The following is a 23,393-nucleotide window of genomic DNA, read 5'->3' on the forward strand; positions in this document are numbered from 1 at the left end:
AGCAGTGCATAAAGATGTGTTTCATTTTTCTGGATTGAGCAGTCCCTCAGACTCCAGATTGTAGAAGATCTGATAGAACAGATCCAGGACATTACTAAAAACATCCCTCCATAACTGTTCAATTCTAAAAATAAAAAAGGAAAATAATAACAAAAACATAACCAAGACCTCTCTTTTGTTGATATGTACAATTTATATTTTCCTTACTTCTTCAGTATTTCAGTTAAAGTGGTAGATGCTCATGATTTCTTACAGCTATTCATTCTTGCAACAAAAAAAACCAAAACATGCCCACCATGTGATTTAAAAGGGCCGGAATTATTCAATCTACTTCAGTTTAACAGCTTTAAGCTACTGAAGGTGTCAGTTAAATTGATAATATAGTACCACTGACAAGGAGCATCATCCACCTGGTGTAATATTAAGTTGATATTTACCTCTGATTGTGCACACTTCGTCCAATGATGTGTGAACTTCTGTTCCCCCCTCTGCTGTTCACCATGAAGTGTGCCACGTCTACATTTTCCCCACCTTTCTCTGATCTCACCCGGGAAGGTAAGCCATACTGATCGACAGCTGCTATGAAGTGTTCAAGCACAGTTGAGGCTCGGTTGTTGGTGGCAGCTTTAAGGTAAACAATCAGCCGGCTAAACCCATCAATCCCTCCATGAATGACTATACGCCACCTGTATAACAAAGTGATATTTCAAAACAGGTACAGCTCACTATGATTCTGACATTTCATAGCTATTGCTAAAAGTAATAAGGGTTTCTGAAACTTTTTATTATTGTATTAGTGCAGTACAAGGTGAGTTCCTGTTTTCTTAATTTGGGGCAGTGGTTTTTAACACCTTCTTTAGGACTGCAATACAGGAAGTTTTAAAGATTTAAATTTTTTAATTTGTCATCATAAAATGACATTATTCAAAACAAGGCCAATATTACACAACATTTCAAAACAAGAATTTCACTTCTTAAAAATGCATGAAGGCATTTCACTCAATTTGAATTTGTTTTTGAGGATTTCAATGTGGGACTGCCAGGTGAAATGCAACTACAAGGGTGACAAATTCAAGACAAACATGGTACCTAATGAGTTTGTGGTTTCCATCGATATGCCACCGACAGTTAGGAGCTGGCACTGAGTATTTTCTCCGTCTCACTGTGTACATCGATAGAGTGCACATCAGAGTACCTTCTGGGTCAACTCTTCTTAAGGATTCCTGTACTCGAAATGCTGGTTACAAAAAAACATCAGGACAATGACATACACCCTTGTGCTAAATCACTCACAGGTTGATTTGTATTTTACATTTTACAGCTTTTTAAACTCAAACTAAAATCTAAAATAATTGCAACTGTTTATTTTCAGTAAGATAGTAATAGATTCTACTTATAATAACCACTACTAATAGGGGTTACTCCTTGGTGTATGTTGGTTCGTTTGTGGTTTCAGTTAGGAGTGGGGAAAACTAACAATACCCCTTACTCTGAATCCGAATGCCTCGTGATTTTAGGTGACCGAGCATCATTTTGTAACCAGTATTGGGGTGGTTATGATGGATTTCAGAAACAATACCATTCAGCTCATCATCACCCAGAACTGAATTGGCTAAAACTCTATTAGCAAAAACAACACAAACAAAAACACTTCTGAAATAAATCATAAACCCAGTGTGTGCATTTCACTCTTTCTTACCTAATATTATTCTCTTCCATTCTTCTCCGAATTGTTCTTTCAGACACTGACATCAAGTTTGAAAAGTCGGAGGCAGTCACACCAGACTGTATGTAATATTCGATTGTGCTGACTGATATATCTAAGTAAGGACATCCAGGTTCGCCATTCTTCATCACTCCCAATGCATTTTCACAACGGTATCCCACAACATCATATTGTCGAACTCTGAGTCTGTGCAGACTTTCTTCCAGATTAGCTAATACGACAGGATCTATATCATCACCTGTAACTGCTGACACTTGTCCTAATCGCTCCAGCAACCATTCAACATGGTAGAGAATATAGTCCTGAGACACAGAGTTTGCATCTATGTGATCAGCAAGAATCAACAGGTCTCTTCTAATAATATTGTAATATTGAGCCATTTTTGTAAATACTTTGCTGAAAAAAAAAACAATTGCGCCACAGGACTTTGATTTAGTCCAGTGGTCCTCAAAGTAATTTGGACATGGGCATAAATTGATCTTACTTGGCTGTTTGCGGGTATGCTGACTATTGCATAGGTTCTCATCTTAAACACTGCCTTCCCGAGATATATATGTACAAATTCAAATCACAGAGAGTATAACGTTATATAGAGAGTTTTAGTGGGAGTTATTCTTGGTTCACTCTGATAAGGCCAAGTCTCAGGCAGTAACTGCGCTTATTCTTTAAATAATTTATATAAAATACGCAATGCAAATATTTGTAAATAGCATGTTTACACAAATAACCATGAGTAAACTAAAATAAAAGAGGATAGATACCGTCTCGCTTTGTGTCAGTTTGGCAAATTTATCAACACTACTCTGTTTTAAAGATCGCTTATCTCCAGTACAATTATTCAGGGAAAGTGGATTTGTAACTAAATCTACTACGGTGTTTCCCTTGTCTGGTGAAATTTAAAAAAGTATATATAGAGAAAATTCAATTCTAAATACTGAAATGTATTATTTTTCTCAATAACAGTCGGCGAAATTCAGTGCTTATCCGGCATATTAACACCCCACCTCTGCTCACGAATGATTGGACAGCTGTCAAATCTTTCACTTTCCCATTGGCTACTCACTCGCATTCAATTTTCATGCAGAATACCGTGAACGGCCTCTGCTTAGAAGAACATAAGAACATAAGAAAGTTTACAAACGAGAGGAGGCCATTCAGCCCATCTTGCTCGTTTGGTTGTTAGTAGCTTATTGATCCCAGAATCTCATCAAGCAGCTTCTTGAAGGATCCCAGGGTTTCAGCTTCAACAACATTACTGGGGAGTTGGCTCCAGACCCTCACAATTCTCTGTGTAAAAAAGTGACTCCTATTTTCTGTTCTGAATGCCCCTTTATCTAATCTCCATTTGTGACCCCTGGTCCTTGTTTCTTTTTTCAGGTCAAATAAGTCCCCTGGGTCGACATTGTCAAAACCTTTTAGTATTTTGAATAATTGAATCAGATCGCCGCGTAGTCTTCTTTGTTCAAGACTGAATAGATTCAATTATTTTAGCCTGTCTGCATACGACATGCTTTTGATAATTCTGGTTGCTCTTCTTTGCACTCTTTCTAGAGCAGCAATATCCTTTTTGTAACGAGGTGACAAGAACTGAACACAATATTCTAGGTGAGGTCTTACTAATGCATTGTAAAGTTTTAACATTACTTCCCTTGATTTAAATTCAACACTTCTCACAATATATCCAAGCATCTTGTTGGCCTTTTTTATAGCTTCCCCACATTGTCTAGATGAAGACATTTCTGAGTTAACATAAACTCCTAGGTCTTTTTCATAGTTCCCTTCTTCAATTTCAGTATCTCCCATATGATATTTATAATGCACATTTTTATTGCCTGCATGCAATACTTTACACTTTTCTTTATTAAATTTAATTTGCCATGTGTCTGCCCAGTTCTGAATGCTGTCTAGATCATTTTGAATGACCTTTGCTGCTGCATCCTTTGATGCTGCTTACTTATGTTTGGACAACTGCGTAAAACTTGGCAGATATTTGACTCTCCTATTGGTTAAACTTACTATCAGTACCTGCAACTGAAAAAGACACAGTTTATGTCCCATGCAACTAACTTATGATTTGGCTACTGCAGAGAAAATGCATATATTCAGTTGGTTGATCGTATCGCAGAGGCCCTTCCGGAAAACAAAATATGTGCAGTACGTACAAGCACAGCATAAGCGAGCAGCGCTGTCAACAGACTGCTGTGACGCTTCAGTACGTACAAGCACAGCATAAGCGAGCAGCACTGTCAACAGACTGCTGTGACCCTTCAGTACGTACAAGCACAGCATAAGCGAGCAGCACTGTCAACAGACTGCTGTGACCCTTCAGTACGTACAAGCACAGCATAAGCGAGCAGCGCTGTCAACAGACTGCTGTGACGCTTCAGTACGTACAAGCACAGCATAAGCGAGCAGCGCTGTCACCAGACTGCTGTGACCCTTCATTACGTACAAGCACAGCATAAGCGTGCAGCGCTGTCACCAGACTGCTGTGACCCTTCAGTAAGTACAAGCACAGCATAAGCGAGCAGCGCTGTCACCAGACTGCTGTGACCCTTCAGTACGTACAAGCACAGCATAAGCGAGCAGCACTGTCACCAGACTGCTGTGACCCTTCAGTAAGTACAAGCACAGCATAAGCGAGCAGCGCTGTCACCAGACTGCTGTGACGCTTCAGTACGTACAAGCACAGCATAAGCGAGCAGCACTGTCACCAGACTGCTGTGACCCTTCAGTACGTACAAGCACTGCATAAGCGAGCAGCACTGTCACCAGACTGGCTAATTATTAGCCAATGTGGTCGTTCATACCGCCCACTGGCTGTGATTGACAGAAGCAGTTGTGGCACATTTAAAAAGAAAAGGAAATACGGAGACCACATCGATAAATAAAAAGAAATACAGAGACCACATCGAAAAAGAAATAGCGAAATAAATAAATGAATGAATGAATAAAAAAAAAAAATTTGAAATAAATAAATGAATGAATAAATAAATAAATAAATCTCGAAATAAATAAATAAATGCCTGTGTATTTCAATATTTATTTATTCATTTATTCATTTATTCATTCATGCATTTATTTCTAATTCAGGCAGGGAATATCCTCCATAATATAGCACGAACAAATGACAATTTACGCAACATTTTTGACTATTTTCGTGTCCAGTTCCCCCACCCCAGTGATAAAACACGAACCAAACATAACGTTGGGATGTATTGCATTTAAGATATGCAGTTACATATCGTGACCACAAGGTGTCAGTACTAGATTTGATAGTAAGTTATGACGTAGTTTTCCAGGATACAGGAAGTTTTGAAAAGGACTTAAGAAAGCATGTCAATAAAGGACTAGCACAAGCTAGCTGTTCATTAATAACCATTAGATTTCATTATTAAAACATTAGTGAACATAACATGGTACCAGAAGTAGTCTCTATACATTGGTCATGGATACTTTGAAGCCGCCTTAAGGACTGAAACTTATAGGAAATGTCGACAGTAATTGGAGAGCTTTCAAACCGCATTTAATGCTGTACATTTAGGCTATCGGATTGGAGTCGAAACCTGACATGAGAAAAATAGCGTTGCTGCTAACTATAGCAGGTTCACAAGCCATCGACGTGTATAATACGTTTGTATTTGCAAATGAGGTTATGAAGAAATTCGATGAGTACTGCTCGCCCAAAAAAAACGAAACCTACGAGAGTTATGTGTTCCCCTCTCGAATGCAGCAACAAGGAGAAACATCTGATAGCTTCTTAAATGACCTTAAGTTAAAGGCTCAAAGTTGTAATATTTCAGATTGGCAATCACCAATGATTCATGATCAAATTTTTTTTTTGGTGTTTATGAAAAGAAAGTCAGAGAACGGCTTTTCAGAGAAAACGAACTTACCTTAGAAGATGCTGTAAAAATATGCCATGCCAGTGAGCTAGCTCAGCAGCATGCTAAGACTTTCAGTGGAAACACGAGTGCCACAGTAATGAGTGACAGCGCAGTGGTCGGCGCTGTGTCAGGCCCAGACAATTAAGCAACACCAAACAGACTGAGAAAAGCATGTTTAACTGCAAACGGTGTGGATCACAGCATCAGCCAAGACAATGCCCAGGTTTTGGTAAGCAATGCACAAGGTGCAAAGGAAAAAATCACTTTGCCAAACAATGCTTTTCAAAAGGCAAACATAAGAAAGGGCAGACTGTGCATGTAGTCGATGAGACAGATTTGAGTGACACGTTTTTTGTGGGTATGGTAACATGTGACTTCTCTACCAGACAATGCACAGCCCTTAGGAATGCAAAGCCCTGAACAGACACGTTAATACAGTCATGGAGGACAAATGGATTGTGCCGCTGTAGATCAATGGAGCGTTAATTCCACTCAAAATGGACACTGGCGCAAAAGCAAACTTAATTAGTGTGAGTGACATCAGTGCAATGAAAGAAAAGCCAGTCATTCACAAAAAGGCAGACTTACTGAAAGCACAATGGACAGAACATTGACACCAAAGGTAAATGCATGTGTAACCCCGTTACAATTGTTATGTACAGAAGGCAATGGGATTAAGAAATGAGTGTTAACAGGAAGTCCCGCCTTGATTGACTGTAGACACCCTGAGAAGGAGATGAGAGCGTCCATCTTGTGAAAGTCGCATGGGGAACTCGAGGTTCTTGATTGAGAAGGAGATGAGAGCGTCCATCTTGTGAAAGTCGCATGGGGAACTCGAGGTTCTTGATTGAGAAGGAGATGAGAGCGTCCATCTTGTGAAAGTCGCATGGGGAACTCGAGGTTCTTGATTGAGAAGGAGATGAGAGCGTCCATCTTGTGAAAGTCGCATGGGGAACTCGAGGTTCTTGATTGCTGGACTAACTAAAGTTGATCTCACTCTGAAAAGTTTTGCACTCTTTATTCAAGAAGTCTTTAGACCAGAGACCGATGACGATTTTCTTTTAAAGAAGGAAAAAAAACCCTGGTGAGTTTCTACTTATGTATTATTCTGAAACGAGACTGTATAATTGTCTAACATGTGGTGTTGTAAAAAGAAAGAATACTGAAGCGAAACTGGTATCAGTATTAAAGATAAGGAAAGTATATATATATATATATATATATATATATATATATATATATATATATATATATATATATATTATTTTATAAAGAAATAAGAGAGTATTTAAACGGTTGATATTTGCAAGGGTATTGAATTCAATTGTGTTTATAAAAAAAAACCTAAATGGTGTATTTTTATGTATCTATTGTATATATATATATATAAATTCAATTGATATTGACATACCGATTTTCAAATTACTTTAAGCAAGTTAATTTTGTAAATGGGATAAAAGAAAAAATATTTGATAACTGTGCAGTGCACATGAAAAAACACTTACAAAATTCTGTAAATAGCAGACTGTTGTAGACAAAGACAGCAATGGAGGTTAAAAGCTTGTGTTAAACGTTGCATAGCAATATATTTTATTAAAAAAAAAAATATATATATATATATATATATATATATATATGTGTATATATATATATATATATATATATATATATATATATATTAAGCTAAAGAGTAGTTAATCTTATTTTGTATGTATGCTACAGGAAAGTGTTAACTTAAAAATTAAGCGCAACTGAAATTGTGTTGCTGGATTGCAGTAGTAGTTTTTTTTTGTTTTAAAAGAAAGCTGCAGTTATTGCAGTAGTTATAGCGTCTTAAAAAAAAGACAAATTGCTGAATGTACATAAATGCTGTAATTGGTTATTGTTCTGTGAATTTTGAACCCTGTTAGAATGATTCTCAATTTTCTGACTTAGGTTGGGTTTTTTTTTCTGGAGTTGAATTCTCCTGCAAAGGAGTGGCGAGCCTACCTTATTGAAGATACACTGAAGATTTCTACCCTGAAATTTACTTTTTTTCCTTTTCCTGGAATTTCTTTTGGATTTCAAAGGACTGTTTTCATTCTTCTCGAAGTTCTACAGAGTGGTAGGAATATCGACTCACACTACATACACACCAACAAGGACATTGGTTTTAATTAGAACTTCTTATTTCAAACTAACTGTATTATTTTAAACAAGAGGTACTGAATATATGTTTATATGGTACACCTTTCTGTCTAATAAATGTATGCCAGCTGTTAAAAAAAAAAACACACCGAATATTCTTTTGTTAATTTCTAGTTATACTAACCGCTCATACGAACCTAGAATTAGAAGTAGCCAAAGGTGGGTTACACAGAGTAAAGGTGAGGGTTAAAGGCAAAGCACACCACCTCATGTCTGCTGTGGTTCCTGATGGACATGATTCACTATTAGGTGACAAAGCTTGTGAGGACTTGAATCTAGTTCAACGAATCTACCGAATCAACTCATCCAATGTAGCAGTAAACACACACAGTGACACTGTAGATGACATTGTGCACAGGTTCCCAGACATCTTCAAAGGATTTGGAGTTTTACCATTCACATACAAGATCCAGCTCAAAAGTGATGCACAGCCGGTGGTTCATGCTCCACAGAGAGTTCCAGCACCCCTGCGTGATCGCCTAAAGAAAGAACTGGACAGGATGACCAAGCTTGGAGTTATCAGGAAGGTTGAGGAACCCACCGATTGGGTCAACTCTATGGTATGTGTTAAAAAGAAAAATGGTGAACTGAGAGTTTGCATGGATCCTAAGGATTTAAATGCAAACATAAAAAGAGAACACTATCAGATCCCTAAATGTGAAGAAATCACAAGTGAGATGTCAGGTGCAAACGTCTCTGCTAAGCTAGATGCCTCACAGGGTTTTTGGCAATTGAAATTGGATGGGGACAGCACAAAATACTGTACTTTCAACACACCTTTCGGCAGATACTCTTTGCTGAAGTTACCTTGAACTAGTTATTCTGCGTAGTAAAACATTGGACCCCTTTGCATGGAGGATCTCAGTAACCTACAGTTCACAGTTCATCAACTGATTCAGATTCAGTTATGTTAAGTCTGCTAACTGGTGATGTGGAGCAGAACAGTAATTGGATGCCCGAAAATATGAATAACAGTGAGTTTTGGCCTCCTTTAGTATTCTGGATGAAAAAGGAAATATATAGAAATTATATGTACAGCTAAACGTGTCCAAGTATCTTGTAGGTATGAAATAAGACCATGGAAATCCACACCTGTGATAGAGAAACTTTGGATCAAGGGACTTGTTATGGAACCAACTAGAGCTGAACCTGGTACAGAATTTGAATCCTGCTGGGAACGTGCAGATATGCTGGACATGTACTAGACGATTTCAAATATGAAATGTACTTTGATATAAAAAATGAAAGAACAGGGTTTTTTAAGAGAGAAACATAGAAGGATAAAGAGAGTGTATCCTTGTATCGCCAGTAGATGGCTCCCTTGCTCCATGAAATAGGTCAGTCTACTCGTTTTTGTCAAGAAATTAAGTATTTAACAACCTTGGCGGTTCTAAGACAATATAGAATAAACGATTAATTGCTTGTATATCTTATCTTTAGAAAGCATGACGCTTGATAAAAATGCACAATTTCGGCTAAAAAAAGTGGACGTTAATCCCACCTATAAATTTATGTTTCCAAAGACAAGATTTGGAAGGGATTCTTTGCAACATATGAATCAACAATTAAAACTTAGCAACCAAGGTCTTAAGGAAAAAACCTGTTTCGGCTGGATTTTGTATGAACAAAGGACAGGGTCAAGCTTAGTTCAGTCATTATAGCATATAGAAGTTGAATGCATTTATACTGGCCTGTATTTGGATTTAAATCTTAGAAGGAATCACCAAAGAAATAAAGTGATATTATAAATTCTAGGAGCGACTGTTAAACTGAAGTACATCAATTAAAAATCCATCTTATAATGCCACATTTATAGTTAAAAAAAGGTTCAGTGCTAATTGACACTTTTTATAGTTTATAATGGTCAAAAAATAGAAATTAGACACAAAGGTAATGCAAATTAATAAAATAAATGATTAACCTTTTCTATACAGAATGATATTTGAAACTAAAAATACCTATTTGATTTCATAGGATTAATAATATGTTTTAAGTATTTGGTATAATAAGAACACATATTATTTAAACTGACAAGTGTTATTGCTTGTTCATGACTTTACTGTAGTGATAAAAAGATTAAAAGCCGGAGCAGTATTCAATTTAATTAATTGGGGAATTGGTTCAGTTTCTTTCTCCTTCTATTAAACAAAAAGACCTTTAGACATTATAATAGACATTAAATTACAGAATATAAAAGGTATTATGCTATGTTTTTATGTTAGTTTGTAATAATATACAATAATGTACCTTGTTATCAATCCACTATACTATTGTCTAATGATGGTAGATGGAGTCATTATAATGTGGTTCTTTGAAACTGCTGCCTAGCATTGAAAAAGGGGCCTCTCTCCTTATCGAGATGTACGGGCTGTAGAGAAAGGAGGGGTCTTCTCACATTCCACTTTAGTAAAAAAAAACTGCAAGTATTAAGGTTTATGGAATTAGTGGTTTAACACAGATAAAAATATATCTTGAAATAATATGCAAAAATGATTGCATAACAGACATTGATAAGTCATATATCTAAAAAAGTGCTTGCACAGACTTTGGCCTTGAAAAAACAAGAGATTGCTTGCAATAGCATATTCTCAGAGTCAGGTACAGGTCAGAGCCTGGTTAGTGCATCTTTTAAGGGTTAAATAATTGTAATGAAAATTATTACCACTTAAACTTAGTGAAACTAATTGACTTGAATATTGTATAAGGCAATCTTTTGTCAAATACTCTGTTAGACATTAGTATATAGAATCAAAACTGACTTATTAAAAACACGATGAAACACAATATGAGGTTAAAAGAAACACATACCTTTAATTTAGCAAAATATAATCAATTAGAGACGATGTCATATATTAAAAACATCTCTCAAATATAATACATATAAAAAATAGTGTTTACAAATAATCCAGGATCCTGGGAACCTTGGTTCACTTGACTTTTCAGACAAAGGAGGGGCTCGGAGGAAAACAAGGAATGAGATCATAGGTTTGGAGTTGGACAAATATGAAGTCTTGAATTTATTGGTATGACTCCAATTAATTCTGAAAAGTTGGCCCGGATCTTTTATTTGTAAAAAAGATAACTGTCTAAACAGATTAATGATTGGATTTAATTGAGGCGTCCCATGTATCCCAATGAGACGAAAAACCTATATAACTCCTAAGGTGTGGAAGCGACATCGTGGGAGAAGTACGAGTGGACAAGTACAACGCAGTTAGAAGCAGAAAGGAGGAATTACATCTTTAAATCTGGAGTTGCTTTAATCAGAAAACATTGCAGCTTAAAGCCTTGCAGCTGCGTGTATTTTTCTGATAACAAGCTGAAACTCGGAGCAGCTGATTCAAATCCCGCGGCGTTCTGGGACACGGGGAAGGAGTGGAGCCCGCAGGACAAACACAAACAAAGGCAGCCAGGCTTCCCAGCGACAGCGTGTGGAAGCGACATCGTGGGAGAAGTACAAGTGGACAAGTACAACGCAGTTGGAAGCAGTTGAAAGCAGGTTGACAGCTGCAGAAGCTAAACTAAACTTCCAAAAAAATGGTCTTCAAACCAGTAATCTGTGACAACTGCATGATGTGGGAAATCCGAGAAAACCCAACAGAGCTCAACCAAGTTTGTGTAAAGTGCCGCACGATCCAGGACTTACTTCAGCGATTAAGCCTGCTAGAAAAGGAGCTGGAGGAAATGAGACAGCAACAGGAGCTTGAGGAGCTGACACACCCACAATTCATGGAAGTCTGCACCCCTAGTAGAATGAAAGACACCAGGGAGATGGAAGAGAGTCGAAACAGCTGGGTTCAGATAGGCAGAAGCAGGGAAAAAAAGAAACTTCGAAAAACACAACCACCTGAAATCCAGACAGCCAACAAATTTGAGCCATTTCAGCATTTAGATGACCAAAACCAACATCAAGAGAATGAAAGGAACAACATCCAGGACCCTATAAACTGTGCTGGCCAGGCAGCAAAAAGAAGGGAAGTCATGATTGTTGGGGACTCCATATTGAGAAACACAGCAAGTTCAGTTCGCAGTTTGGACCCCCTTACTACAACAGTGTGCTGCCTTCCAGGAGCCTCAGTCAAGCACATCACTGAGAATGTGGACATGCTCCTAGAACGAACAGGAGGCGACCCGGTAGTAGTCGTCCACATCGGTACAAACAACATTGGAAGAGACAGACAAAGATCCCTGCAAAACAAATTCAGAGAGCTAGGAAGGAAATTAAAAGACAAGACCAAAACTGTGGTATTTTCTGGGATACTGCCGGCGCCCTGCAAAGGACCATATGGACAGCTGGAAATACAAAATCAAAATGCATGGCTGAAATCATGGTGCACACAGGAAGGCTTCACCTTTCTTGAACATTGGAGCACTTTCTACAACAAGGACTATCTATACAGGTGGGATGGACTGCACTTAAACAGAAATGGAACCAATCTACTCGGAGAAAGGATCCTTCAGGAGGTCCATAAGCATTTAAACTAGAAAGGAAGGGGGGAGAAAACAAAAAAAAAGAAGGGAGACCACATCAAAACAAGGGCAACAACTCAGGTAAGACAACTATTAAATGTATTTATCTTAATGCTAGAAGTCTCAGAAACAAAATGTTAGAACTTGAAGCTACTGCACTAACAAGTAACTACGATGTGATAGGTGTTACAGAAACTTGGTTGTCAGAGTGATGGAGACGAATATTATATTAGTGGGTACACACTGTATAGGAAAGACAGGCAGGACAGAAGAGGCGGAGGGGTAGCGCTATACATAAGAAATAGTCTTGAAGCCCAGGTGTTAAATCAGGACAAAGAAAACAATGCAGAATCAATATGGGTCAGAATAATGGACACAAATTCAAAGGGCATAATAATAGGAGCATGCTATAGACCGCCAAATTCAGATGCTGAGCAAAATAATCTGTTGTACAATGACATTCGAAATGCGTGTAGAAAAGGAGAAGCCATACTAAACGGGGATTTCAACTTCCCCTGTATAAAATGGGAAAACCCAATGGGGGGCACGACGGATGAAATTGAAATGGTGGAAATGACAAATGACTGCTTCCTAACGCAATTTGTCAAGGCACCGACTAGAGGGGAGGCATGCCTTGATTTAGTCTTTTCAAATAATGAAGACAGAATAACTAAAACAAAGGTCAGAGAGCCATTGGCAAACTCAGACCACAACATGGTCTCATTTGAAATATTTTTTAAAACCCCAAAAGTAATGACTAAAGCTAAGGTTTACAATTTTAGAAAAGCAAACTACGAAGGTATGGAACGGAGACTAACAGAAGTAGATTGGAGCAAAATAGAGAAAACATCCACAGAAAAAGGATGGCTGTTCTTTAAAAATGTAGTACTAGAGGCACAAAACAATTACATCCCAAAAGTAGACAAATCTAAATCTAAAACAAAATGGCCAAAATGGTTTAATAGATCAATTAAAAAAATATTCAGCGAAAAAGGCACTTTACAGAGCATTTAAAAGGGACCAAAAACAAAGTACACAGAAAGAGTACTTGGAACTGCAAACACAAGTCAAAAAGGAAGTTAGAAAGGCCAAGTGAGAGACAGAAATCAATATTGCTAAGGGGGCTAAAACCAATTCCAAAATATTTTTCCAATATTATAACAGCAAGAGTACATTCAAAGAGGAGGTTAAATGTCTAAGAGACACAAATGGCAAAATCATAGATGAAGAAAAAAAAAATAGCAAATATATTAAATGATTACTTTTCACAGGTTTTTACAAAGGAGGACACGGACAACATGCCCCACATGTCAACCTGTTCCTATCCAGTTTTAAATAACTTTAGCATAACAGAGGCAGAAGTGTTAAAGGGACTAGGAGCTCTTAAAATAAACAAATCCCCTGGGCCGTATGAGATCCTCCCAATAGTACTCAAAGAAATGAAAGAAGTTATTTACAAGCCGCTAACCAAGATCATGCAATAGTCTCTTGACACAGGGGTTGTACCGACAGACTGGAAAATAGCAAACGTAATACCGATCCACAAAAAGGGAGACAAAACCGAACCAGGTAACTACAGACCAATAAGCCTGACTTCTATTATATGTAAACTTATGGAAACTATAATAAGATCCAAAATGGAAAATTACCTATATGGTAACAATATCCTGGGAGACAGCCAGCATGGTTTTAGGAAAGGGAGATCGTGTCTAACTAACCTACTTGACTTTTTTGAGGATGCAACATTGAAAATGGATAACTGCAAAGCATACGACATGGTTTATTTAGATTTCCAGAAAGCTTTTGACAAAGTCCCGCACACAAGATTAATTCTGAAACTGAAAGCAGTAGGGATTCAAGGAAATGCATGCACATGGATTAGGGAGTGGTTAACATGTAGAAAACAGAAAGTACTGATTAGAGGAGAAACCTCAAAATGGAGTGAGGTAACCAGTGGTGTACCACAGGGATCAGTATTAGGTCCTCTGCTATTCCTAATCTACATTAATGATTTAGATTCTGGTATAATAAGCAAACTTGTTAAATTTGCAGACGACACAAAAATAGGAGGAGTGGCAAACACTGTTGAAGCAGCAAAGGTCATTCAAAATGATCTAGACAGCATTCAGAATTGGGAAGACACATGGCAAATGAAATTTAATAGAGAAAAGTGTAAAGTATTGCATGCGGGCAATAAAAATGTGCATTATAAATATCATATGGGAGATAGTGAAATTGAAGAAGGGAACTATGAAAAAGACCTAGGAGTTTATGTTGACTCAGAAATGTCTTCATCTAGACAATGTGGGGAAGCTATAAAAACGGCTAACAAGATGCTTGGATATATTGTGAGAAGTGTTGAATTTAAATCAAGGGAAGTAATGTTAAAACTCTACAATGCATTAGTAAGACCTCACCTAGAATATTGTGTTCAGTTCTGGTCACCTCGTTACAAAAAGGATATTGCTGCTCTAGAAAGAGTGCAAAGAAGAGCAACCAGAATTATCCCGGTTTTAAAAGGCATGTCGTATGCAGACAGGCTAAAAGAATTGAATCTATTCAGTCTTGAACAAAGAAGACTATGCAGTGATCTGATTCAAACATTCAAAATCCTAAAAAGGTATAGACAATGTCAACCCAGGGGACTTCTTTGACCTGAAAAAAGAAACAAGGACCAGGGGTCACAAATGGAGATTAGATAAAGGGGCTTTCAGAACAGAAAATAGAGGCACTTTTTTACACAGAGAATTGTGAGGGTCTGGAACCAACTCCCCAGTAATGTTGTTGAAGCTGACACCCTGGGATCCTTCAAGAAGCTGCTTGATGAGATTCTGGGATCAATAAGCTACTAACAACCAAACGAGCAAGATGGGCTGAATGGCCTCCTCAGAGATTTCCTTTTTTTGTCTCCTGTTCACACATTTCAGTGGTAAAATGTAATTACAAAAATATAATGCCTGCAGCACTTGGTTTTCCCAGGCAGTCCCCATCCAAGTACTAACCAAGCCCAACCTTGCTTAGCTTCTGAGATCAGATTTATTCAAGGTGGTGTGACCGCAGGCGATTGCTGTTCTGCTTTTATGATCTTTATGTTAGATGAGCCGGGGGTGATTCCTCAGAGATTTCCTTTTTTTGTCCTCTGTTCATACATTTCAATGGTAAAATGTAATGCCTGCAGCACTTGGTATTAACAGGTGGTCTCCCATTCAAGTACTAACCAAACCCAACCTTGCTTAGCTTCTGAGATCAGACGACAATGTGAAATGTGTGAACAGAGGACAAATATCTGAGGACTCACCCCCGGCTCACCTAACATAAAAGTCATAAAAGCAGAACAGCAATTGTCTGCAGCCACACTACTTTGAATAAGCCTAATCTCGTCTGATTTCAGAAACTAAGTAAGGTTGGGCTTGGTTAGTACTTGGATGAGAGACTGCCTGTGAATACCAAGTGCTGCAGGCATTACGTTTTTGTAATTACATGTTACCATTGAAAGCCAGCTGCCCAACGTTTCGATATGTTGTACATATCTTTCTCAAGGGAGCCTGTGTTTGAACCAAAGAGGTATTTATAGTTTTTTGACGGCATGACAACTACTTGTTATTGTTTACATTCAAATCCATGATTTATTCTTACATGATGTAATGGTGTTCTGTATATTGTGACATCATTTTTACTTCTATCTTTGAATCTGTATTAATTCTAATTAACATTACTTTATATCAACTTATATTTTTATTATATCATGCAAAGCTGGCTCTGAGGATCAGTCTTGATTTGGCCTCCCCAACGCATCAACTTTTGAATTAATTTTGTTTATTTATTTAAATGTTACATATTTATTGAAGTTAATTACTTCATTCTTTTCTGTTGTGTCCCGCTGGCATAATCGTGTTTAGTCTATTTATCCATTTACTTTCTTTTATTCTTCTATATGTCGCATTGTCTAATTTTAGCTGTTCTAATACTACAAACTTTACATCATTTATGTCATGTCCCTGACTGGTGAAGTGCTGTACTATTGGTTCATTCATTTTTTTTATTTCTAATTAACGAAAGGTGATTCTTTTATATAAAGTAGTTCCAGTCTCTCCAACATATTTGATTTCATCACATTTTTCACAGGCTATTCAGTAAACAACAATGCTATTTTTACAGTAAGTATTAGTTTTTGGTGGATATGTGGTGTTCTTATGTTTAATTATATTTTTACTTTTGTCCATGTATTTACACACTTTACATCTACTGGTGCACATGTTCGTAGAACCTATTTTGTCAATTATTCTTTTATGTTTACTGTGAACTAAAATATCACCTAAATTAGCTTCTCTTTTGAATGCTACAACTGGGGCCTTAAGAAATACTTTTTTTAAGTTTTCTGAATTATGTAGAATCCACAAGTGTTTCCAAACTATCTTAGAAATATTGAGCAAAAGTTTAGTGTAAGTCATTACTAATGGGACTCTTTTGACCTTTTTATCTCTATTTTTATAATCTAGTAGATCATCTCTTTTTAGTTTATCCACTTTTCTTAAGTCCGTCTCTATAATTCTTTCTTTGTATCCTCTTTTTTTAAGATATGTTTTTTTGTGATCAATTGTTTTTTTTATTATTTTTAATAACAGAGACAAAGCATAAAAAACTAAAATAATAAAAACTAAAATAATATAAACTATTTACAATATTACCAATGCTTGCACATTAAAATAATAAGAAAAAATAAATAAGAAAAAGTTACTACAATATTGTTATCTAAAAATAAAATTACATACCAAAAATAGAAGCTAGTATGAAGGTAGTGGAAAGGAAGCCCAAATCATTTAGACATCAGCGTAGCCAAATCGGCAGCAGTTGCACTCCATGCCTGTATGGTTGTCAGACGTGCCTTATTAATCCTGGCTGTGGAGCATTCCAAAAAAACAATGCTTCTAAAGTCCGAGAGCCAGGTAGCAATCATAGGAGGAGTAGGGTCTATCCAAAGCCGTAAAATTGATTTCTTGGCTGCAGTTAACCCTGCCAGAAGTATCCTGCTCTGGTGTTGAGAAAGGCCCAGGGAGGAGTCATCATTCAATAGAAATGCAACCGGATTTTTTATGATCTGAACCTTCGTCAGCTCAGTAATAGTTTGAGCTACACTGTCCCAGAACGCAGCCACAATCGGACATTCCCAAAACATATGTAGGTATGAGCCCACTGCACCAGCCTGTCAAACTGTACAGAGCGGACTAGGGGACCTTTTCATTTTAAAAAGCATGTATGGAGTAGCATATGCTTTATGGATAAGTTTAAAGTGTATTAATTGGTGAGCTGGGTTCTTGGAAGCTAAAAATGTATTGTTCCATACATTGTCCCAATCAGGAGAAAACCCCAGCTTGAATTTTGTAAAAGAGAAGTATTAAAGCGCCATCTCTTTGCACGTGGAGGGCGTATTGTAGGTGACATATTACACAGTACAGGGGAATGATCCGAAATTAATATTGGCAGTATGTCCATTTTTGTCACATATTCAATAAGTGTAGATGAGGTAAGAATATAGTCAATCCGAGAATAGGTTTTGTATCGAGCAGAAAAGAATGTGTAGTCCCTTGCATTTTCATTCTTCAAACGCCAAATATCCCGCGAGTTAGTATCTCTAATAAAATTATTAAAAACCACTTACGAATTCAAACAGTTATCATCTGAATTGGGATTAGATCGATCTAGAACCGGATTATTTACTGCATTGAAATCTCCTCCTATTATTAACTGGTACTCGGAGAAATCTAGAAAAGCATTCGCTATACCACGAAGAAAGTTATTATCATAGACATTAGGGGCATAAATTGAAACAAAAGCAAATTTAACATTGTTCAAGGAACCTAGCAAGTAAACAAAACGCCCTGAGTCGTCACCCCCAGATCCTTCAGCAGAAAGTTTTCGTTTCCTATTTACCAATATAAGAACCCCCTTTGTTTTATTATTTGCAGAAGAGCATGCTGCAACACGAAAGTGTTTATTTTGAAAGCGGTGAATGTCATCAGATTTAAGATGAGATTCCTGTATTAGTGCAATCGATATCCTTTTACGGCGCAAAAAATCTAGACACTTTGTGCGTTTAACAGGAGTGTTTAAGCCACGGACGTTCCAAGATACAATATTAATATCAGCCATCATGGTGGATCAAAGTAAACAAACGAAAACCTCTCTCTCAAGAAAACAAACATAATAAAGACAGATACAGGGTGCATTCTACTGGTTGCAGCAGCCAGCACATTGTGTGAAAAGATAACATACCAGTTAAAATAGAAATCGGACATATATGGTATGCAAAACAGTACAATATAATTGTAGGCAAGCATTGGCAAATAGAACAACAATAAAGAACCGATCCGTAGAAAGACAGCACTGAGACATATTAACAATAAACACAAGGCAGTCAGCAGAGAGGTATAAATAACTCTCTTATCTGCCAAAAACATAAAACTTTGCTGATCCGTGACCCCCCAACACAGCAAGGTAACGCTCTGATCTCTAAACCCCCGCCCCGACTCCAAGTCAACCACAAGACAAAATATATATGTATATCGGCTTATTATTTTTTAACCTTATAACCTAACCCCACAGAAATATATTAAAAAAAACAAACCAAAAAAAACACCTCACAGTATAGCACAAATGCAACTACATTAACAAATAATTTGTCAATAAACTGAGCAATCTGTAATGACAGTGTTGTCAAACCTTAAGTCCCGGTTAACTTCGGACATCGTTTAACAGTTCAGATCCCTTGCTGAGTTGCGTCCATTGCCGAAATAGAACCCGCAGACTCCAAAGAGACCGCAAAATCTTCAACTTCCATAAGTGTTTTAAATAACCAGTGTTTTCCCCCCATGAAACACCTTAACCAGAGCTGGATAAATCAGGAAAGACTTGATCCCCTTCTGAATCAGACGTTTCCTGGCTTGCAACATGTCCCGTCTCTTCTGAGCTGTGATATTGCTGTAATCTGAGAAAAAGCGAAGTGAACCGCCACCGTGTTGCAGAGTGGAGCTGCTCCGAGCTCCAGCGAGAATGGCCTGGCGGTCGTTGTAACGCAGCAGCTTGAAAATCAAAGTGCGCGGCCTATCTCTACGGCCTTCCTTTCCGCTGTAAATGCGATGGGCTCTTTCGATCTCAATAGATCTGCCCTCCAAAGCTGGAATCCATTTAGGAAGATTACGTTGGAGGAATTTGATAGGATCATCCCTCTCTTCGCCCTCGTCTAACCCCACAAGCCTTAGATTATTTTGGCGCTGTTTGTCCTCGTACTGGATCAGCTTCTCCTGCAATTTATCAACAGAGTCTGGTTTCGGCCGACTCCTGTTTGACCGCCCGAACAGTTACCTGCATATTGTCAAACTTAGAAGTAAATGTTTTCAAATCCTTTTCCAAGGAACCGAGCCTCTCCATTAAACCGTGACGTTCTTCCCGAATCGCTTGTCTCATTAGGGGCTGCAAATCCCCGAGCTGTTGTTTCAGCAACTCCGCAACGGTAGCACGCAGCTGTGACTCGGGGAGGTCAGTAGTCAAATCCTTTAACTTTTCGATAACTTTTATCGAATTAAGTGGCTGAAAAATGCCCGGATAAAGTTTTAAAGGAAAAAAAACTGTCGGGCGGAAGGCAGTAGCAGACTTAAGCGTCCATTCCTGTCGGCAGGTCACGTGATCCCCCTTAAGATGTGTTTTTAATACATTTCTTTGTTTTACATAGTCACTTTCTTTTGAGCATATTCTTCGTATTCTTATTCCTAGACCCTTTGGGATTGCCCTTTTAGTGTGTGTCGGATGTGCAGAGGACATGTGTAAATACTGGTGCATGTCAGTAGGTTTACAGAAGAGGTCAGTCTCAATTGAACCTTCTTCAAGTTTTACTGTGGTATCTAAAAATTCTATTTCTTTTCTTGTCCATCGAAGGTCCACCTTAATATTACTGTGTTTTTCATTTGCCATACACTGTGTGTGTGTGTATATATATATATATATATATATATATATATATATATATATATATATATATATATATATATATATATATATATATAGTGTGAGACAGCAGGGAGGGGGTTAAAGCCTCCCTGAGGAAAACATGTGCGTAGGCACGTTTGTTTAATTGTTTAATTTAATTGTTTCATTGTTTTAACTGTTTTATTGTTTAATTATCCTCCAGGTGCAGGGTATAAAGGACAGGCAGTTAGATTACTCAGGGCTGCTGTGGAGGAGAAGGAGGCAGGAGAGGTGCTATGCTTCCTGGAAGTCGTGAGGTGAAGAGTGTGCTGTATGAAACCTGTGTGGTTTTTGTTTATTGTGTTTGGCGGGGAAACGGCTTAGCCGTCCTGCGAGTTAGTCAGGGAATAATCTGTGTAGTCAGCGCTCCAAAATCGGAGTTAGGTGTTTATTTTGTGTTTGTTTTATTTTGTGTTTAATTAAAAAGAATTGCGCATAAGCGCTGAAAAATCAGTCTGCTGTGCTGGGTCAAGTTTTTAAAGGGCCAACGAACCCGAGCCGCAAGGCTCATGTTACAATAGACACACACATATTGCATATTATTTATATATGTAGTTACACATTTGGCCAACGTGGAATAACCTGTGAGAGTTTATGGAATATTTCTAGACTATCAGTCTGCAAAGACAATTTTTCAGAGTCTGTTTTTGTAAAATGTAAAATAAAAATGCCAGAATCCTTTGTTCTGAAAACACTTGAAAGAGTTCCCACCTAATCACTATCTCTGTGTTACCTCAAATAAACAAACTGCAAATTCAAGAACTTTCCATTCACTTCTGTAGAATCTCCATTTGTACTTTTTTTTGTAAATCTATCTGTGAGTGAGTGAGCACATGCTTTTACTTTTAAATGAATACATTAGAATTGTCCAATAACCAAGCTGGTTAAACTATAATGCTTATTAGGAGTTAAAGAATAAACCATGTGTAACATTAATAGATTTAAATGTTAACTAAATATATATTTACAATACAGTATTTTGATATGTCCAAGCAACAACTATATTCATGTTGTGTGTGTCACTGGGGTAAGTTATAAGTTATAACACCTTGGTAGCGCAGACAAGGAAGCCAGACAAAGTAATTATCAAAAAGAGGTTTATTAATTGTATTCTAAAACTATTAAAAGCAATCAAATTTAACTATGCAAAAACACACTATTAAAATGGCTAAGCACATAAGCAGGGGTGGAAATAAGACTCCCATTTTATAGCAGTAGGAGCCATTTCGGGTTTTCTGACCTGCAGGCTTGTTTTTTCCAGCTTCTTTAGTACAGTTTATACAAGGGCCTGCAGTTAGTAAAACCTGAAATGGACCAAACTGCTATGCATTAGGAGTCTTAATTCCATCCCTGCATATGCAATTAACAATAAAAGTAATAGCTAATTCAATAGCAGCAAAGTTAACAGTAACTATAGCAATAGTATTCAAAATTATAGTTGTATCAATAGCAGCAATGTTAGCAGTAGCAATAGAAGTAATACAGCTATATCAACAGCAGCAAGAACAACAAAATAATAATAGTTTAGCAACAACTGTATTTACAGTCCTATTTTGAATATGTTGTCCAAGCAACAACTGTATTTATAGTACTATTTTGTCCAACCAATTTTATTTTCCCTTTTCTCATTACATTTAACCAACCTCGAACATAACACTTAAAGAAAGCAGAGATGGGAATATAATGATCCATTCATAGGATTTTCTTGACGCTGCTGCTGCCACATAATGTCAGGTAGCGAAATGAAACAGTAAAGATCAAAGTTTGCTAAGCAAAGTTACCATAAAAAAGTAACTTAAAAATGTTGACAGTTGTAAAAATGCAAAGCAAGTTGTTTCTTACGTAATCTGTCTGGCAAGGCAAGCTGTGACTTTCAATTTAATATATTAAAAAAACAAATTAAAACCAATTTTCTAGGTTGGGCTCAAGCAACCAACCAAGCAATCAAAGCCGTCAGGCAAGGCAAACTGTGGCTTTGAATTTGAAATTTCAGTATGATGTGGTGTTGACACGATCTCGGTCCTTAAAGGGTTAAGAGCCAAACACACTGACCAATTGCACCACAGGAATTTGCTGCGGGATACAAGGTGAAAAATCACTCGCCTTGATGGGTTGCATTTCTGAAACTGACAGCTCAGCACCGTTGGTTGTGCTTGGTAGAAAATGGCATTGTTGGAGTCGGGGTATAGCTGGTAGAGCACGTGACTGCAAATCAATCGGTCCCTGGTTCAAATCCAAGTGCCCTCTTTTTTAATTTAAATTAAAATACAAATAGAATTTTATAATTTTCATTTCAGCTGCAAAAGTACAAACAAGTAACATATAGTGTTTTCAGACAGCAACAAGGTACGGACGGGGATTGAACCCGTGATCTTCGGTTTACGAGACCGACGCCTTACCACTTGGCCACCGCACCCTCGTGACTGCAAACGAAATCGGAAGCTTGGAGTCTATTGAGAAGGCTGCCCGGAAAGGCAATCTCGCTGGAAACCAACCTTACAGTTAACAGCTGAATGCCAAGGATGGGCAAAATAGTCACGGAAACTCTTTAAATAGAAAACAGTGGTCTCCATATTTATTTAAAATACAAATAGAAAATAGGTTGCCAGACATGTATTTTAAGTAGAAATTAGTAAATACTATTTTGCAAATAGTATTTTTTTAAAACACTTGACACCATCTACCATTTATTTATTTTTTTCATAATAATGAACTGAAAGTTTCAATACTGCCTCAGTCAACAAGCCAGTCAGTAACTGTATTTTGATCCAAAAGAACTGGTACTTCTATAGCAATAATTACAGTAGTTTTAGGCTGTCTGAAAATGAATTAATTTAGAGTTAAGAATCGTACATCTTTTACCAGAAACATTTTGTTTTACATTAAATGGATTTCATATTAGAGTGAAGCTATGGTCACATTGCTGAGTAAGGAATGACCATAAAACAAGGCACATGCTAATTCTGAGGACACACTCGTTTTCGGTGTTAACCCTATTATTTGCAGCAGCAGCGATGCAATTTTAAAGCTTGTCACCATTTTTCAACTTTTTTTTTATTTAATACAAAAATGCAGTTTCTGCTCAATTTGTAATGAAGCAG

General features: G+C 37.4%; 1 protein-coding gene, 1 long non-coding RNA gene, 1 other non-coding gene and 2 pseudogenes across 3 annotated transcripts; 2 read left to right on the top strand and 3 right to left on the bottom strand.

Annotated features, from left to right (window-relative positions):
* Positions 1–443: 443 nt before the first annotated feature.
* LOC131721015 (uncharacterized) lies at positions 444–5,755 on the bottom strand. Its single transcript, XR_009319815.1, has 3 exons — positions 5,623–5,755; positions 1,090–1,237; positions 444–686 (listed from the first exon to the last, which is right to left on the bottom strand). It is a non-coding gene; the product is annotated as an uncharacterized LOC131721015 (long non-coding RNA).
* Positions 5,756–9,611: 3,856 nt separating this feature from the next.
* On the top strand, positions 9,612–21,109 carry LOC131721085 (uncharacterized). Its single transcript, XM_059014311.1, has 2 exons — positions 9,612–12,351; positions 20,456–21,109. The coding sequence occupies exon 1, from the start codon at positions 11,338–11,340 to the stop codon at positions 12,283–12,285; it is 948 nt and encodes a 315-aa protein (XP_058870294.1). The 5' UTR covers positions 9,612–11,337; the 3' UTR covers positions 12,286–12,351; positions 20,456–21,109.
* LOC117417566 (5S ribosomal RNA) lies at positions 15,225–15,332 on the bottom strand (annotated as a pseudogene).
* On the top strand, positions 15,614–15,732 carry LOC117417567 (5S ribosomal RNA; annotated as a pseudogene).
* A 1,527-nt stretch (positions 21,110–22,636) lies between the features above and the next one.
* On the bottom strand, positions 22,637–22,708 carry trnat-cgu (transfer RNA threonine (anticodon CGU)). The gene has a single exon. It is a non-coding gene; the product is annotated as a tRNA-Thr (tRNA).
* Positions 22,709–23,393: the final 685 nt, after the last annotated feature.

Source organism: Acipenser ruthenus, chromosome 47 (genome assembly GCF_902713425.1).
Source record: "Acipenser ruthenus chromosome 47, fAciRut3.2 maternal haplotype, whole genome shotgun sequence".
Classification (NCBI taxonomy): Eukaryota; Metazoa; Chordata; class Actinopteri; order Acipenseriformes; family Acipenseridae; genus Acipenser; species Acipenser ruthenus.